Genomic DNA, 19,927 nt, shown 5'->3' with positions numbered 1-19,927 from the left:
CTGCAAACCGGGTCTTTCTCACGAATTTTTTCGTCTAGTCTGGTTAAAAGATCGGAATAATATTCCCCGGTTATTGTTTTACCCTTTTCAAGATAATTAATAAACAAAATTCTCCCAAAACACCGATGCCATAACCTTTCCTGCTGAAGGAACCGACTTTGTCTTCTTTGGCGCTGTACAACGGGCTTTTGTTTATTTTGTTTTGTTTGGATTCTGGTGTGTTATGGCGAATCCAAGTCTCATCCATAGTAATAAATCGACGCACAAAATCAGTTTTATTGTGTTAAAACACTCCAAGTACTGTTCAGAGATTTTCATGCGAGTGCGTTTTTGACCTACTGTGAGGATGCGGGGCACCCATCTTACGCAAAGCTTTTTCATTTGCAATTCTTCATGTAATATATATATCACACATGTTACATGTTCTTTTGAAAAGCCTATAGTCTCAGCAATTTCATGCACTTTGACTCATCAGTCATCCAATACCATATCGTGCACTTGATCAATGATTTCTGGTGTTATTACACTTGTTGGACGTCCTTCATGTGAATCGTCTTCAAGGCTAGTACGGCCACGTTTAAACTCAGCTGCCCATTTCGTATTTGTCGAAAAGGAAGGGGAAGAGTGCCTATAAACGTTGATGAATTTCATATGAATTTCTTTTGGCGTTAAACCTTTTTTTACAAAGAATGTGTGAACCGCACGATTTTATCCATTTCAAGGGCAACACCTTTGCTTCAGACAGCTGTATAAAACAAACTGCTTGATAGAATGTCTTTCAATTTCACATGGATGCTTATGACAGATGTGCTAACTTAGAAAAAAACATCTTTGCGATAGTGTTGCCATCTCTCGGCGAGAACTTTTCAGATCACCGTAGTATATATATATTTGTAATTTATTCAGAACTATTCCTGACCTAAATCCATCATAGCATAACTAGATTTTTAACTGTGATTTGTTTAGTTGAGTGTGCCCAGTTTTATGATCATTGACATGCATTCAGTAGATCGAATGCGTTTATCGAATAGGTTGATATTTTGAATCATGAAATAATCCGAAATAATTAATTAATTTCATTTAGATATTATTCAAATGATTTACTTTATTTCTTTATCTTCTGTATTGGTAAAAATCTATTAATATTTAAAAACAGTAGAGAACGTAAACTGTTGTACTACGTGTTTATATTGTAGAAGATTAACAGGAGTGAGGAAATGTGATTTCTATCTGAGAAAACATTGTAATACAACAATCTCTGTTTTATTTTCTGAAAGAATTCTAATTTAACAACACTCGTCTTATTTACTTAGTGCAAACAACGCATTGCAGAACAACATTCGTTTTGTAAACAGTACACGGAAGAGTACCACATCTTGTTGTCACTTCTGCAATTAAATTCGTTGCATTTGCTTGAAAAACAGTTTTAACTTCTTCACTGTTGACAACAAAATCGGAATCAACACAAATATACTGAGTATGTTTTCCTCTTGATCCAGCCATTAGGAGACCGCTGTATTCCAGAGTCCAGTCAGAGGGGCATATAGTAGAAGCAGGGATCATCAAAGTTGCCGTTCTTTTCTTTGGTTGGCATTGTACGCAGGTCACCTTCTTTTCCTTTTTCGCCAGATACTCTTTAATAACTCCTCCATAGGTGATATAGTTGATTTTGCTGGGAGCTCCCAATTGTTTTGGATCATGAAGCCCGCTGAGACACATGTAATCTCCATTTCCCTCGAGATTTGCGGTGATCATTACTCCTTTGTACACGGTTTCCACATCTTCATTCTGTCCGCACTGCTCGCTACCCCAGTGGATGTATGGACTTCCGTGCTTTAGTTCTATGCAATATAAAAGGAGAAAATCCAATTTGAGAATACATATAAAATATACAGAGCGACTCAAAGATGAACTAAAATGATTTAAACTCCTATGAAAAAGAAATATTTTGTTATGAGAATGAAATTGCTAACAACTCTTGAATTTATCAGTTAATTTAGAATAACGAAAGTTGAAAGATTGCATGTGTTGGAATATTTTACAATCAAATATGCGATTAGGAAGATAATTATATGTACTTTTAGAAAAAGCATAAACGAAATCACTTCTGGAATGTAAATTTGAAGAAACAGTCATAGAACATAAATAAAGTAAAGTGTGTACGCTTTCTCGTTCACACCATATAGTATGTGGCACTCGATAAGCGCTAATACTAACTTATTGAAGCAAAAATGGATTCCTCATTGAAACCATGCATATCAGAAGATACATTTTCACAATCACATCATTAATCTGAATTCAAGTATTTACCCGAATAGATCAGATAATGCTATTCTGATATATAAATAGTCGGAATGATAAAAGTACTTACTTGCGACTTGGTCCATCTGCAAAATAAAAGAAACAAAGTTTTAACAAGTGAATACTTCAATATGCCACTATATGGATAGCGTTCAAAAAATAATGTCTCCATTATGAGAGCTTCCCACCCTAAAGAAATATAGCAGTGAAATAATAGAAGATAGTTTCAAGTATCTACTTTATTTACATTCCTTTTTCTGAATAATTTAATAGCTATTATTGTAAAACGTTTAGGTGGTTTTCATTTTCTAACTTCTTTCGCCTGGAAGGCAATTTCAAAATCGACTCCTTGAAAAGTGTCTTCATTTTAGGAAATAGATTAAATAGATTTAAGTTCAGTCCATTGAGGTAATATCCAAATAGATATCGTTGCGATGTGTCTTCAATTCTTACGCTCTGTCTTCAATTCTTGGCTCATTCGAACTTCTGGTTCGAGTGAGCAAAGTCCAGCTATAAGAAGGATGTTCCACTTCAATTTAGGAAATAACCATATGAATATCCGTGTGGATGTTCCACATAGCAGATTTCTGCTTTCCTAAATAGAAGGAAAAGAGTTCCCAAAGTTTTCTATGATGGCCTCGAAGAACTTGTTATGCAATAGAGAGAATCTATTGAATGGGAGGGAAATTATATTTGAAGTAGTGAATGAAAATAAAGTCCCTCTCATTTAATATTCTCGGTTAGGAATATTCTCATCTCTATTCTCGTTTGAATAGGAATCTATCTCAAGTGGAGACATTACTTTTGTAATGCCCCTTGTAATAATTATGCTACAATTTCATTATAATGAATAAAGTAAACATTAAATCAATTAAGATAACTAAGATATGTTTTCGCATGAAAATATTAAACTAATTCATTGATAAAGTAAAAGGCATCGATAAGTAAGGCTTTAAAAAATTGCAGTTACTATAATAATTGTAGTTACAATAATGGGGAATTCTAAAAGATTTTTTACGGCATTATTTCCAACATTTCTATCTCCGTTGAATCAATCTAAGTTTTAATTTTTGTGTATATTGGAGAAGCATTAGATTTTCATTAGATGAAATTTGGTTGGCTTCATTAATGAGATCGATGTCCATGAGCAATTTTCAGTAAATTTTATACTTTATTAGAATTTTCCAAGCGGAAGAGCTTATATATATATATATATATATATATATATTAATGAGATCGATGTCCATGAGCAATTATATATAATATATATATATATATAAGCTCTTCCGCTTGGAAAATTCTAATAAAGTATAAAATTTACTGAAAATTGTCCATGGACATCGATATCATTAATGAAGCCAACCAAATTTCATCTAATGAATCCTTATAATTAGAAGAATAATGTTATCGACTTTAATTTGCTTCAATACAATTATTTAATTTTTCTGAAGTGCCCATTATTTATCTTAAATTATATATATCATTATCAGTCATTGTCGATCCACTGCTGGATGAAGGCCTTTCAAAGATTACTCCAAAGCTTTCTGTCCTGGGTCTCCTTTTCCATGTCACTCCTGCAAATCTCACGATATCAATCCACCGTAATTTAGGTCGGCGTCCTGGTCGGCGGTAGATGGCGCTGGTGTATATGATGAATGTAGTGGTTACCGGAGTGGTGGAGATGGAGCTGTAGAGCAGGTACCTTCCCTCGATGAGTCTTTGGACTCCTTGGAGGTGTCCAGTAATAATAATAATATCGTTTACATCTTAATATTTTAAGAGAACATTAAGGGTGTTAAAAATGTATAAAATGCAATGCTGTGCAACTCACCAAGCTTTTCTTCAAACTCAAAAATTGACGGAAATATTTTTTGGGTACACGTGATCCTCCATTGGCATAGGCTTCAAAAGCTTCGGAAATTCGCTGTGGAGATTTGTCAATATCGAAAACAGATGTGCGGAATACTTGCAAGATATCTTTAATCTTCGTATGGAAATTCTCAACCTAAGATGGAGCATAAAATCAAATGAAGCATTTCTTATTAATCGATGTTTTAATTATGATTGACTAAAATTCTCATTTAATCAAACATAATTAAAGGGAAGAAGTTTTTCGCAATACTTACGTTCTCCTCTTGACTGGGACTCAATTCACCTTCTGTGGAGGTTTTCAGCTGTTGCAGAGAATAGTCACAGAGGCGTAGGTCATCCAAGTATGTGTCGAGATTGTCTAATTGTGGAGTTAAAGCACTGGAATGAAAGAAAAAAAGTTAATCAAATATTTATCCCAATATCAGACACACCCACTTTATTTACTCGTAAATTGAAAATAACGTATAAAGTTACTCACATGTTGTCTTCGTAATGCTGTCCAACAATTGTCGACACTGCACTGAGAGGATAGAGCTCGACCCGGATCGGAACTCCATTTTCTCTTTTTGCTTTGAGTCTCTTATTAAAATCTTTCAAAAGAGTTCGGAGACCCCAGAGATTACGAGGGACATCATTAACATCGACAGAAGAATAATATTTAATTTCTGGTGACACTTCGTCCAATTTGTTTTCCTTCATCATATTGAGCAATCCTAGGATTAAAACCAATCTTATTCGAATCAACTATTTCTTAATGTTTTTCTATATTTTATCTACTCATATTCACTTAGACATACCTTCTATGTCCATTCCAGTGTTATCACTAGTGAGTGGTTCCCACCCGTTAGCTAGCTGAAGACGTATGGACACAATGAGATCTCCACCATAGGTTATGCTTCTAACGTAGTGTGTTCCAGGATTGTCAACTTCAATCCAGATTTTGTTAGCATCTAATGTTGTGGGTAATGTCTCTGTAACCTGCAAAAGAGAGAGAGAAATCGTGCTGATGAATTTTGCGAATGATGAATATGATGAGGGTGCTTATCCTATTCCAGTATCTGTCAATGCTTATGCTTTGTCAATTCTGCTTCTGTCATTTGAATGATCTTGGCAATATCGAATTGATAAATTCAATACTGCCAAGATCGAACAATTTATGTATCTCAGTCCCATCGCCACTCTTCCTTCAATCACTATACTATATTCGTTACCTTCCATGGAACCTTTCACGAGTTCCCTGATCTCTCTAAAAGCAAGTTGACCAAACCTGTGTTCAGTAAAGTAAATATGGTATGGGATCAAAATTTGACTTCAACGATGATGCGACTATTTCCTTGTCATCATTGTAAGCATGGTAATCATCCTTCAATTTTGAAGCAGTCTTCTACCACATTTCGCTACCTTTACAAATTTATATTCCCGACCTCAGTACTTATCAATGATCGATCGGAGATTTTGCCTACTGTATTTGGAGAGACTTTTTATAAAATATTTTTTGAAATATATTCAATCTTAAAAACGTTTCCTCTGAGTGTTCTGAAAACCTTTTCTATTAACATGCTACTCACAGAAACCACACAAACAAGCCTTTAAAGTTTTAATTGTGCATTTTCCACACACACACACACACACACACACACACACACACACACACACACACACACACACACACACACACACACACACACACACACACACACACACACACACACACACACACACACACACACACACGACGAGAGTTTGCAAGACCTAAAGCTTTCAAGAACGCGTGTCGACAAGTAATCCAAAAGAAGAAAGAAGTTATTCATATGTTTTTTTTTATCAACTGGATGTTGTATACAGAAATAATGTCTTACAGCTCAGACATAGATGGAATGAAAAAAGGTAGATGGGGAGTTGGTTCTGTATTTTTAGAAAACTACACAGTGAAAGAATGTTAACGACAACTTATCGCATTTCTATCAGCTTAGGGAAAGTGAAGGAATAGTGTCAGCTAGTTTGAAGCATCAGCGCGCCATGTAAATACCTCTGGAAGAGGCATAAGACAGAATTAGAATGAGATATTAAACGAAGTGATTCTCTGAAATAAGGGACCCCAATTGAGTATACCGTCTTCTGAACTATCAGGTTTTAGAGAAGATTTTGGTGCTTTATCCCATATATCAGAATAATATCCTAAGGTACAACATATCTAGGCTTAAACAGTGTTAAGAATTGTACAAGCGTGACATAATATCTCGAATGGAAAAGAATATGTGGTTTTGGAAGAAAGAGGAGGGACATGAAAAACCATACTTCACCACCTGTCACCCTTCAAGGTGCTGTGACGTATAGTTTTTCTTGAGTGAAATGAGATGTTTGTTTGGTGGCTTTGAGTTGAGTTGAGTTGACAAGGTTCCCCCCACCCCCCATTGAAATACGGCCTCAGTGTTTAAGCCATTGGTTGTGGAAGATCTTGTAGGTTGGAACATATGAGCAATGTAAGGTTTGTAAACTTAAAAAGAGAATGGAAAGTTTCGAAAGTTTCGCCACAGGCAAACTATCGATAAGATTTGAGATTAGCCGATTTTCAATAGGAACAACAGCATGGGTGAAAACAGGGCCATGGAGAACGATGAACGGAAAACTGATGAAAGGAAGCCACCTCTCATAACGTGTAGTGAACAACCAGAGAGGAAACTGGCAACGCAATTGCAAAGGATGGATGGCAGAAGTGGCGGCCCGTACATAAGCACTGCGACACTGCAGCACACCCAAGGAAAAAATTAAAATAATAAATTTTGTTTGTGTTTATAAATAATATCAATGGTTACAACATTATATAAATGCAATGCAACATGTTAAAGTCTACAGCTTATGTTTTTGACATTGATTGAATAGTTAATAATTGGAATTGTTCGATTAATGCTTTAGATTACGAAACAAATGCACTGCGATCTAACGCCGATATTCGTTTGCGCTCGTCATTGTACGTTACGTCATTAGATACACTGCCGTTTGGGCAGTGTATCATGCTTTCGCGCGTTATTTCTGTGAGATATGAAACGTTTATTATTGGTGCGTGTTCGTGGCGAACTATTTTTTTGTAAATCTTATTTTATTTTGTTAAAATAACATATAATTGTTTATTTATTATAGATACATGGCTGAATTATGATGAGTGTCACTGTTGAAAATATGAAAAGAATAATATTTTTTCAATTATCGTTACACGAAACAAATGCACTGCGATCTAACGCCGATATTCGTTTGCGCTTGTCATTGCTATTGATACGAAACTTTTATTATTGGTGTTTGTTCGTGGTGAGGATGAAATATTTTTAATAAAGCAATTTTTAATATGTAAATTTATTTATTAATAAATTAATAAATTATTCTGATCTCTAACGAAAGAATAGCAGGCATGAGCAGTTCCATTGTAAGCAAATATATATATATATATATATATATATATATATTTGCTTACAATATATATATATATATACAGGGTGTTCGGGATAAATTTGACAGTTTCGTAAGGAAAAAGAAAATCTTCTTTGTATCTATTAAATTTAATGAATTGACAAAAAAACATTACAGGCAGAGTTAATTACAATACTATCAACAAGATTTACTCAAAATAACCACCATTAGCATCGATCACAGCTTCAATTCTGCTTCGGAACCTCGAACAAGCTGATGCTACAGTCTCCCTGGGAAGGGCCGCAAAAACTGTTTTAATTTTATCCATTAACTGGGCTTTTGTATTACTGGAAGTGCGATTGGTGTCTTTTTCAACTGCGCCCCATACAAAATAATCCATGGGGTTAAGGTCTGGGGAGTTTGGAGGCCAAACATTTGGACTGGTGAAGTCGTAGAAATTTTCAGACAACCATTTTTGACTTTTCCCAGAGGTGTGGCAAGGGGCCGAATCCTGCTGCCATACATACGGCCTACCATTGGCTACCCTTGTTATCCAGGGCTTGACTACAGTTAGCAACTCCACGAACAAAGCCCGAATTCCAATGCCAGGGTTCTTCAACACCTGTTCCTGCAGATTTGCGAGGAATTCTGCTGTACGAACGCAATCAGATCGTCTGCTAGGGATCTTTCTTCTTGCTACATCCTCGTAGTCACCATTGCAAGTCTCTAGTTCATGCCTGATTGTTTTTACTGTATTCAGGGAGCATTGGGCAGCAGTCGTAATATCCTTATTTTGATGGCGGGCACGAATCATCATGATACAAGTTATTCTCTTCCATGATTCAGGTGGGTTCCAGCTATCCATCCTTTCTGACATCTTGTATATGAATGAAGAAGGGTCCAAACTTTTAAATGAAGAGAAGTGTGTGTTAATACATGTAACTTACGGAAAAATATAATTAATTATAAATATGTCAAATTTATCCCGAACACCCTGTATATATATATATATATATATATATATATATATATATATATATATATATACAGGGTATTCGGGATAAATTTGACAGTTTCGTAAGGAAAAAGAAAATCTTCTTTGTATCTATTAAATTTAATGAATTGACAAAAAAACATTACAGGCAGAGTTAATTACAATACTATCAACAAGATTTACTCAAAATAACCACCATTAGCATCGATCACAGCTTCAATTCTGCTTCGGAACCTCGAACAAGCTGATGCTACAGTCTCCCTGGGAAGGGCCGCATAAACTGTTTTAATTTTATCCATTAACTGGGCTTTTGTATTACTGGAAGTGCGATTGGTGTCTTTTTCAACTGCGCCCCATACAAAATAATCCATGGGGTTAAGGTCTGGGGAGTTTGGAGGCCAAACATTTGGACTGGTGAAGTCGTAGAAATTTTCAGACAACCATTTTTGACTTTTCCCAGAGGTGTGGCAAGGGGCCGAATCCTGCTGCCATACATACGGCCTACCATTGGCTACCCTTGTTATCCAGGGCTTGACTACAGTTAGCAACTCCACGAACAAAGCCCGAATTCCAATGCCAGGGTTCTTCAACACCTGTTCCTGCAGATTTGCGAGGAATTCTGCTGTACGAACGCAATCAGATCGTCTGCTAGGGATCTTTCTTCTTGCTACATCCTCGTAGTCACCATTGCAAGTCTCTAGTTCATGCCTGATTGTTTTTACTGTATTCAGGGAGCATTGGGCAGCAGTCGTAATATCCTTATTTTGATGGCGGGCACGAATCATCATGATACAAGTTATTCTCTTCCATGATTCAGGTGGGTTCCAGCTATCCATCCTTTCTGACATCTTGTATATGAATGAAGAAGGGTCCAAACTTTTAAATGAAGAGAAGTGTGTGTTAATACATGTAACTTACGGAAAAATATAATTAATTATAAATATGTCAAATTTATCCCGAACACCCTGTATATATACAGGGTGTTCGGGATAAATTTGACATAATTATAATTAATTATATTTTCCCGTAAGTTACATGTATTAACACACACTTCTCTTCATTTAAAAGTTTGGACCCTTCTTCATTCATATACAAGATGTCAGAAAAGATGGATAGCTGGAACCCACCTGAATCATGGAAGAGAATAACTTGTATCATGATGATTCGTGCCCGCCATCAAAATAAGGATATTACGACTGCTGCCCAATGCTCCCTGAATACAGTAAAGACAATCAGGCATGAACTAGAGACTTGCAATGGTGACTACGAGGATGTAGCAAGAAGAAAGATCCCTAGCAGACGATCTGATTGCGTTCGTACAGCAGAATTCCTCGCAAATCTGCAGGAACAGGTGTTGAAGAACCCTGGCATTGGAATTCGGGCTTTGTTCGTGGAGTTGTTAACTGTAGTCAAGCCCTGGATAACAAGGGCAGCCAATGGTAGGCCGTATGTATGGCAGCAGGATTCGGCCCCTTGCCACACCTCTGGGAAAAGTCAAAAATGGTTGTCTGAAAATTTCTACGACTTCACCAGTCCAAATGTTTGGCCTCCAAACTCCCCAGACCTTAACCCCATGGATTATTTTGTATGGGGCGCAGTTGAAAAAGACACCAATCGCACTTCCAGTAATACAAAAGCCCAGTTAATGGATAAAATTTAAACAGTTTTTGCGGCCCTTCCCAGGGAGACTGTAGCATCAGCTTGTTCGAGGTTCCGAAGCAGAATTGAAGCAGTGATCGATGCTAATGGTGGTTATTTTGAGTAAATCTTGTTGATAGTATTGTAATTAACTCTGCCTGTAATGTTTTTTTGTCAATTCATTAAATTTAATAGATACAAAGAAGATTTTCTTTTTCCTTACGAAACTGTCAAATTTATCCCGAACACCCTGTATATTCACTTTTTTAACCATCCTCATATGTATAATTTTCTAATAAAAATATAAATAAAAACTTACTGTTTCATAATGTGCTCTAATCAGAAGCTGCATATGACCATCGTCAAAAAAGGTTTCATTCAAATATTGCAAAACGGGTGATCCACTAATCATACCTGTTTTGGACTTCACAGAAAATTTCGATGGAATATCTAAAAATTCCTTAGCTTCTCGGAGACTTTCCACCATCTTCACTCCAAAATCACTAAAACGATGCTCAATAACCTGATATAAAAAATATTTCTGATGTGAAACTTTAAAAGACATTTTAGAAAATAAAATTCAATGCAAATTAAATATTAGGGATATGATTTTACATAAAAATGTATTGTTAAAATTATTAATGAACTAAACATAAAATAGTGCCACTTACTACTGCCTTTTTGATTTCACTTTCCGGATATATTTCCGGTCCTAAAGTGTTGGTAATGATATCATAACTGCCTCCAAGTAAGAAGGGTAAAACGTACAGTGCAGTAACTCCCGCCATGCTATTATAACGACCGCACTAAAAGATGTAAACACGTTTTCAATTACTTAACATAAACGAAAATATACCCATTATTTCAAAGCTTATTGTAAAGTGCTGACGAAATATAATTATATATTATTTTAGTTATACTAAAAATTTTTAATTTTATATATAATTAATAAAATTATTTATAATATTACTAATAATTAATTAAAAATAATTTAATTATTAAAAGATCTCTTACTTAAACATTTATTTATATTTGCCAAGAAATTTTTATCTCAAATAACAGAGCTATAAAATTTTTTAATAGATGATATCCTTTGTTGGGATATGATTGAATGCATCAATCGACCGTGAGATGCGGTGATTGATTCATTCAATCCAATACCCTTGGATACCCTTGGAGGGTAATGGATGGCAATGCTGTAGCTAATGAAGTTCTAACTGAGGCTCGGCTATTGCTGTTACCCTCCTGCCATGATCAGAGCTTTAATAGCACAATAACACCTTATCCCTACACTGTCCTCTACAGATAACGGGGAAGATGAAAAGCATTCTTGCTTCGCCCCTTTAAGCCAGTCCTTATAAGGACTATAAGGATCCTTTGTTGAATGCAATATCTGTTCTTTGAAGTTGCTGTCTTCTATAAAGCAGTTAAGACTAACAAGTAGTATCTGTTCTGACTATCTTTTAACAACAAGTCATGGCAAACAGCAACCTAAATAGAGACTTAACCATCAGATTCTCTTTTAAAAAGGCATTTCGGCCGGATTTAATTGCTGATGCTATAGTGAATGTTATTGGAGATGACAATCTTTAAAACCTTAAGAATATTAACTGTTGGGATTTTCAGAAAGGCTTATATGAAGTTACTTCCAAGACTTTTACATTAAAGAAAAACTCATGGAAGAAGGAATTATTCTTGAAGGTGAAAGGTTTTTTCCCGCTACTGTTGGCGGCAGCAGCGTTAAATTCATTTACTGCGGAAGCTCCCAGCTGAAATTAGCGATGAAACACTTAAAAAAGTTTTTGAAGAGTTTGGGTCGGTATATATTATCTGTGATCCGCCCCCATTTCTAGAAATACCCACAGATTGAACAGGGTGACAAAATATACTTAAAAATGAAAATGAACAAAGCCATTCCAAATTTTGTAAATATCAGTAATTACACAGTAATGGTCAACTATCAGGGAATGACCAGACTATGTAGTAAATGCAAACAAGAAGGTCATACCGCTAGAGACTGCTTTTTAAATAAATGTGGTAATTGCGCCAAAATTGGTCAATCTCAAGTAACTTGTAAAGATCCATGCAAGGAATGTGGTGATCCTTCCCACAGTAAATTCCAATGTCCAAAAATTAACAGCAAATTTATAGTGTCTTTAGAGGAGTTCCCCCCTCTAACACCTACAAAAGAAGATATCTCTCTTAAGTCAAAACCAAAAGGTTCTCCCTCTACATTAGGCAAAGAGTTTTCTAAGGTAGAGGAAGAGGGAACAAATTTGTTTACTATTGAGGAAGAAGGAATTCCTTCTTCTACACCTATGGTTATAGACTCTCCAAAAAATACTACATTAAAAGTCAAGTAAGATTTCAGATCCAGACCCTAAGGGAAGAGTATGCTTCAATATTAGAAGAAAGGTTTAACAATCCTAATCCAGATGAAGACATAGAAGTTTTAAACCGTCAGTATAAGATGCTTGAAGAGCTACTAAAGTCAGATGAAATTTGTAACAGCACAACAGTCCTAGAAAGTAAAAAAAATAATAATAATAAAATAAAGTTAATGAAACAGTGTTCAGTCATTGTCGATGACATGGCTGTTCAAAATTCAGAAAAAGCGGGTCCAAAAAGACCTAGATCAATCAGTGGTGACACTGATTTTTCTAAATGTTCTGATCAAGTTCAGAAAAAATATAAAAAGAAATCACAACAATAACCGTTTCTTAAAGTCTTCTTTCTTGTTAAACTGTAAATTCATAATTATTTAAAAGTTAACTTTAAACTGCCTTGCTAAATTTTAATTTTAATTTTCCTTCCCCTGTTTTCTTGAGGGATTGCATCGCATCCTCCTCCAGACAAACGGGTTAATTTTTATTCCTTTTAGGCTAATAGCAAGACAGTCAATGAAGAAATACACAGAGATTGTTATCTGCTAAAGTCCATATTTATTCTTAAAAGTTTAGGCCATAGCTCATCACAAAGTAACTACTGCAACCTCAAGGATGTGGTTTTCTCACCACTCCCTATAATGCAGGAATAGTCAAAAAGTTAGGTCAGTGGATTATAGAATCCCTTTTTTCTTAAAGTTTACCCACATTTCACAAAGAGCTTTTTAGCTCTTGAACAGAAATGATAACTGGGTAAATACATTCACAAAGTGATCGGTACTAGTCTGATCTGGTGTTTAACATCTAACCCTTTGATTTCTGTAGTAGTAATTCCAATTTTTCATTTTAGTAAATATATATTTCGAAGTAAATTCTAAATTATTGTCTAAAAGTAATAATTAATGATTTTTTTAAAATTAATACATTAGTAAATACGAAATCATTATAAAATTACTTCTAATTTCTATGAACTCATTAAAGAAACTCTATCAATGTTCTTACCTGCTAGAAATAAGGACGAGCAATTATGAGAAATTCCTTCTTATACTCCAGAGGCGCTAGTGAGGATACTTGGATTAGATAAATTCCCCTTTCAACTTGATCTTCTGTATCGTTCTTCCGAAGTGATAAAATAACTACAACTGCTGTGAAGTTTCACATGAAAAGTAGATATAATACCACTAAAGGAAATGATAAATAATATTGCAATATATAAATGGCTGTAATAAGTTGATAATTTTTGAAATAATTGGTGTAAAAAAATTGTGACGAATTCTTTGAAAAAAATGTTTGAGAAACAACAGATGGGAATAATTTAACGAAAGATTTTTTTAATTTAGATAAATATGTTAAAGTCGTCAAAATTATCAAGTACTAAACTGGTAATATTATTGCAGCATTTTATATACTTAAAATTAAAATTTAGTGTTTACAATCGGTTCTTAAAAATAGCACTTTTAGCCTTAGTACACAAAGAGTTCGTTTGTTTATGTTGCCTTAGTAACCACCTAGAAACAAAATTGCTTTGCTCAGATCATCTAAAAATTGACAGCGAGCAGCTGATGTTTTGTATGCATTGTGAATGAAAATTTTCATTCACAATTCACAATGCTTAGTTTATTCTTAATTTCTTATGACGCTATGGTATATATTTATGGAAGTTGTGTAGGAAGTAGTGTACGCCTATCTATCTAAAAAATCAGCTTAAAAGTTAAAAATAAATAAACTGAAAAACATAATATACATCTTTAAGAACTATAAACAAATCATTGCAAATTTCTATTTCTTACTACATCTTAAGCATTATAGAATCTTACTTTTGTCGAGCTGTCAGTGTAGGCTTTCTCGTCAGAAACAACTTCTATATATTACAAACAGTGAAGAAGGTTTACGTCTTGAAATTCTTTTATAATTAGGTACTGTAATGTATGGTGAAACTTTTGCGTGGTAGCGCGTGTTTCCTGTGATTAAATCACACAGGAAATACGTAAAACGTTTTTGTATATCCTGTTTAAACGAGAAAGAAGTCGTTAAACGATTAAAAACATATTTAAAGGTTTCGTCTAGATCCTTAAAGAACAAAAAAGGAACTTTGATTACTGTTTATCGATATTTTTAGGATGTAAGCATATATTTCCTTAAAATGGTCAAAACAAAAAGGCATTTTTGTTTTTCATTTAACTTAAATCTGAATATTTCGAACAGTCTAATGTGCGCAATAGCCAGTCAAGCCAAAACAGTTACAATACTATCAGTTAAGCCACATAGTGGACGACAAAAACGCTCAATAGCCAACTACAGAATAATTATCTCCTTTCTCAGCTTCCTATGAAGAGTAAATAGTCAATAAGTAAGAATTAATAATAAACATTAAAGTATATATTTTTAATAAAAGATTTAATGGAAAAAGAGCCACAAAAAAAAATAATAAAGTATCACAGACTATATTTTTCTTACAGTAAATTTACACACACACATACACATACACACCACACACACACACACATATATATATATATATATATACAGAGCGTTAGACTTGGTCAATGAAACCGAGGAAGGCGATGCCGTGATTAATACCCTTGGAGGGTAATGGATGGCAATGCTGTAGCCAATGAAGTTATAACTGAGGCTCTGCTAATTGCTGTTACCCTCCTGTCATGATCAGAGCTTTAATAGCTGAATAACACCTTATCCCTACACTTTCCTCTACAGATACAGATAACGGGGAAGATGAAAAGCATTCTTGCTTCGCCCCTTTAAGCCAGTTTCATTGACCCTTATCCTTATAAGGATAAGGGTCAATGAAACCGATCAGATCACGTGGTACGAGTCGTGCTCCAACGTTAGTAACTCACTCTCGGCCTCAGTCTCAGTGCTTCAATTTATCAGCAGAGAGATTCGCGTACAGACGTAATGTGTAAATGTGTATGTATTACAGTGTACGCTTACGGCCTATCCGCATATCACGTAATTTTCAAATTATGTAAAGCATTACCCTTTGTAACCATGGCCTCGAAAAAGAGTAATAAACGAAAACTTATTACTTTGAATACTAAAATTGACATTATTAAAAGATTTGATAATGGAGAAAGCAAAGCAAACATCGGAAGATCTCTAGGCTTTGGTGAATCAACTATACGAGCCATTTTAAATAAAGTGACTGAGTACCGCGAACAAGGCAAAGTGGTATCTGCATCTTTGAATATGCAGAGTAAAATCATGGAGGAGAAAAAAAGCTATCACTGTTCAATTTTCGTTAGATAAGTTTTTTTTTTATAAAAACTAAATATTTATATAAAATATATAAATATTTATATACACCTTAAATACACCTTAAAAAATAAATGATGTTTATATTTTTATATGTTGCAGGATTCATTATAATTATTCCCATTAATTCTTAACATTGAATAATGCAGTGTCCATCGAGGATTAATTAACCACATATATCAAGGGATACTTGTATATATATATAGACTTATAGTTCTAGTCCAGTCGCCGACTGGAGGAACTTTTTTAAGCCTTTCTTCGACCAGTTCCTGAGTTAGTCGCTCTCTGGCACGGACAAGTGGGTTATTTCTTCCGGAAAATCGGATTTTTCATCCCGTAAACTCAAGAAAATCGACCATAGAACCCACATTATTTCAGATAGTAACATATCCTGTTAGGGTTAGGTATTTGTTTGTCAGTCTCTTCATCGGTTGCTGCCAATAATTAGTGATAGACATGGGTTAGCTATCTCTGGTTGGCTACCGGTGGAGATTGAACTATCCACTCAGTCTCCAAAAGCTAGATAAAATGCCTCGCCTACTCCTTATAAGGGAATAAAAGGCGTTAGCTTATTATTTATTATTATTACAAAAAACATATTAGCGACACTTATCTAGTAGCATGTCGATCCTCCTCTTGCGCTAATAAGAGACTGTACTCTTCGAGACATTGATTTTGCCAGATGCAGAAGGTAATTTCAACCGTGCCTGTTGCTGTCCACAATGCGCATTAGACGTCCATCCCGGATACCTGGCGTGGTCAACCATCAGTTGCTTGCTACGCTCTGGAACGTCCGTTGATGGTATACTCGCGGGGGACCCTTCATACCACTTGGGCGATAGAATGACCGATCTGTCTTGCGCGATAATACGTCCACGATCAAAGTCGTGGACCTATTATCGTTTATCTATTTATTGTCTGTGATCTGTTTGGGTACGTTTCGCTATGAAACGTAAGGGGAATGCCAGTGTCAACATCCCATTACTCCTATATGTAATACTTTGTCCATTAAGTATAATTTATTGCTATGAATTAATTGATAAATATACTACTATAAAATAAATGAATTACTATAATATATATTACAAATTGTAGTTTCCTGTTGCCTTCCTTGCCGTAGTATATTTTATGACTAGCCGCGTGTGTGTGTGTTCACGACCCGTGAACACACACACACACACGATACATAGAAAAAGTTCTCAGCCTATCGCTGATAGGCTGAGAATTGAGTACCTGGGATCCATTATTAATGTGAAAAATTGCTGTTCAGAAGACGTCAGAAGAAGGTTAGGAATGGCTAAAACAACACTCAGAAACCTGTCTAAAATCTGAAAGGATGGATCTATCTCCATGGGAACAAAGTTGAGGATTTTGGGTGCAGTTGTTTTTCCAACAGCGACTAATGGATGTGAGATTTGGAACTTGAAGAAGTCAGATAAGAAACGGATATCTGCTTTCGAGATGTGATGTTACCGAATGCTGTTGAGGATATCATATACTGAAAGGGGTACAAATGAATGGGTGTTAGAAAAGATCAGTTGAACGTTAAGCTCCTTAAGGATATTGACAGAAGGAAGTTCAAATATTTTGGACACATTGAAAGGATAGAAGGAGGACTTCTTAGAACAGTAATAGAAGGAAAAGTTCCTGGAAAAAAGAGGAAGGGATAGACCATCAATGAGATGGATGGATGGTGTGTGTAGAGTGACTGATCTTCAGAGAGGTGAGGCCGCCAGTAAACCAAACAACAAGACTACATGGCGAGGCCTGGTGTGGCACATCAACGAGCATCGGAGTGACCATACAGCATCTGTGAATGCCCAATGAATATATGGAATATCAACGATACCAATGTACTACAAATTTACAACCTTTCATTGATGAGAATCATATACATAAAAAGTATGTTTAGATTTAAAAAGCTCCACTGTTTTGTTTTGTTTTTTTGATAGAATCTTCATCTTATAACGATTGTAAGGTAATTATACTTTCTTCCAACTTGCAAGAAAAAAAAGAAGAAAAAAACATGCTTTTAAAAAGTCATAGAACCGCGTAAATTCTACCTATTCACATTATACTAGCCTTTATTACGACACGACTGTGGACGTCTTGTAATTATAGAATATTTTATATAATATGATACTAGCGTTCTACTCCTAAAAAGGATAAGGACAAGAAATTATCCAGTGTTTATTTATTCTACGTGATAAAATCCAAATAAGAACCGGCAAGGGTAGAAAGGTCAAATAATAAACGTATTAGGCTTCAATTCGGCGATGTAAATATTATTTAAATTAAGGGGATATTAAATCCCACATTGTTTTAAAACCGAATAAGAAATTCAAAGATCGGAGTCAAAGAGTTTCATGCCGAATATAGTAAACTATAAAGTATCGGCGATTACTAGCGTGAGCTAATGCAAGTAGTCCTAGTACGTAGTACAATCTCGGGCAACTCGCAGCAAAGGTGGTAAAGTTCTGAGCGTTGTTCTTGGTATTTTCCATAATGTAAAAACACATTTCCTAGGAAATGTATGCTGTTATTACATTATGGTGGGAGGTCACTACCCAGACCGGTTTTAGCCTTTTTTGAGGCTTCATCAGTGAGTAGCTAAACCAAATAGATACCAAAAGGTATAGCGAAAAGAACTTATATACTGTGCTATACGAGTTGTCAAAAAGGTGCAACCATTAAGGTTGTGCTCTTGTATTCATGGAATTCGAGTCGACCTATGTTCCGCGTAAGTAACTGCCGTAGGCGTTACGCTGGGTATACCTTCTTTTGAATTGTTACTTTAATATCTAGCTGGTGACTCACAATCATTCTATATAGCTAAAGTGAGGCTTAAAATAAGTTAAATTATTCCCCTTTAAAGACATTCTCTAATTTGATATTAATGTGATCATAATAGATTAAATACATGGTATACAAAATTAATGCAATTTTTTATACATATGTGAAGAAGTTTCACCTTAATTTCAGCTGATGTGCAGGTATTTCTCTTTGTCTCTGAAGTTTAGCATGTTAGATTCTGAATCAATGATCTCTTTGCAAGATTCTTTCATTCAGGATCTAACAATTGTCTGGCTGAAAAAGATAATGTCAGATCCGTAAAAACGCTACTACAGGAAGCATTGCATTGTTCAGAATGTTCAGACTCCTCTAGGAGTTTAATGCTTATGGCAACACAAACAGCAAACCAAGAAAAAACAGGATCATACCATCACACTACCACCTCTGAATTTCATTTTCGCACTCTGGTAAGAGACGTTCACAGGCGTTTGCCACACCCACACTGGTCCATCTACTCTGTGGAAGGTGTAGCGTGATTCTTCGCTTCATAACACCGATTTCTGAGCTTCCACGTCCCACCCTACATGCTCTTTTGCATGACTGAAGACGTCGCTGCATGTTGACCTGATTGATCTGCATGTTGACATGATCAACTGATTGTTGACCTGGGCTGGCCCAATTTTTCAACAATTTTCTGAACGGATAGACCAGCGACATGGCATCTTATCACAATGCCTCTTTCAAATTCCCATTTTGCAGCCATTTCACCAGACACAGTTGTACTGACTTGGGAGCATCGTATTCCTCCAATTTATACCTGCTACAAACGGTGACTCGTTACATAGTAAGGTGCACCTTGCCCATGTGGGGGGTCCATTAAGTTATTTCTAAGCAATGTACATCCACATGTTTACAGCATGCATCTAAAATGACAAATGATGCATGCACTGTAATCTTGTGTATGTACACTGAAATATCAAAATGAATATAATTTTTATCATTTTCAAATACAGAAAGAGATAATGTTAGAAAACTCCGATATATTTCAAAACAACAACTGTGAACAAAAACCAGGTATTAAGTATAAAAAAATAAAGCAAGACGTTTTCGAAAAAAAAAATGTAATACATCAAACAACATTAAAATTAACTCACGTCTGTGTTCATTGAATAGTTGGAGGGGGGGGGGGGTTGATGGAAATATTTGCTGTCAATCAGAGTTAGTTGCAACTTTTATCCATGATTATGGGAAGAGTATAATTTCTAAC

General features: G+C 35.3%; 1 protein-coding gene across 2 annotated transcripts; it reads right to left on the bottom strand.

Annotated features, from left to right (window-relative positions):
* Positions 1 to 1,247: 1,247 nt before the first annotated feature.
* On the bottom strand, positions 1,248 to 14,486 carry LOC150102280 (uncharacterized). Of its 2 annotated transcripts, none has more exons than XM_090399227.1 (10): positions 14,412 to 14,486; positions 13,597 to 13,775; positions 10,882 to 11,016; positions 10,530 to 10,733; positions 4,971 to 5,151; positions 4,652 to 4,886; positions 4,428 to 4,551; positions 4,133 to 4,306; positions 2,372 to 2,387; positions 1,248 to 1,841 (listed from the first exon to the last, which is right to left on the bottom strand). In XM_090399227.1, the coding sequence occupies exons 3-10, from the start codon at positions 10,996 to 10,998 to the stop codon at positions 1,306 to 1,308; spliced, it is 1,587 nt and encodes a 528-aa protein (XP_090255353.1). In that variant the 5' UTR covers positions 10,999 to 11,016; positions 13,597 to 13,775; positions 14,412 to 14,486; the 3' UTR covers positions 1,248 to 1,305. The 2 variants fall into 2 exon arrangements, with proteins under 2 accessions (XP_090255353.1, XP_090255354.1); XM_090399228.1 differs by having other exon boundaries at positions 13,597 to 13,739; positions 14,412 to 14,460.
* Between the last annotated feature and the right edge of the window lie 5,441 nt (positions 14,487 to 19,927).

The sequence above is a fragment of the Typopeltis vanoorti genome, chromosome 10 (assembly GCF_054136105.1).
Source record: "Typopeltis vanoorti isolate ZY-2024b chromosome 10, IOZ_Tvanoo_1.0, whole genome shotgun sequence".
Classification (NCBI taxonomy): domain Eukaryota; kingdom Metazoa; phylum Arthropoda; class Arachnida; order Uropygi; family Thelyphonidae; genus Typopeltis; species Typopeltis vanoorti.
This window is presented reverse-complemented; position numbering and strand designations above follow the sequence as displayed.

What these genes read in the sequence shown, in the direction of transcription:
- LOC150102280 (XM_090399227.1), bottom strand. Translation starts at nt 10,998, where the DNA reads ATGGCGGGAGTTACTGCACTGTACGTTTTACCCTTCTTACTTGGAGGC. An exon ending in CACTGGAATGGACATAGAAG is followed by an intron (nt 4,887 to 4,970) that starts GTATGTCTAAGT and finishes TTTTAATCCTAG; the next exon opens with GATTGCTCAATATGATGAAG. An exon ending in GTCCCAGTCAAGAGGAGAAC is followed by an intron (nt 4,307 to 4,427) that starts GTAAGTATTGCG and finishes GCTCCATCTTAG; the next exon opens with GTTGAGAATTTCCATACGAA.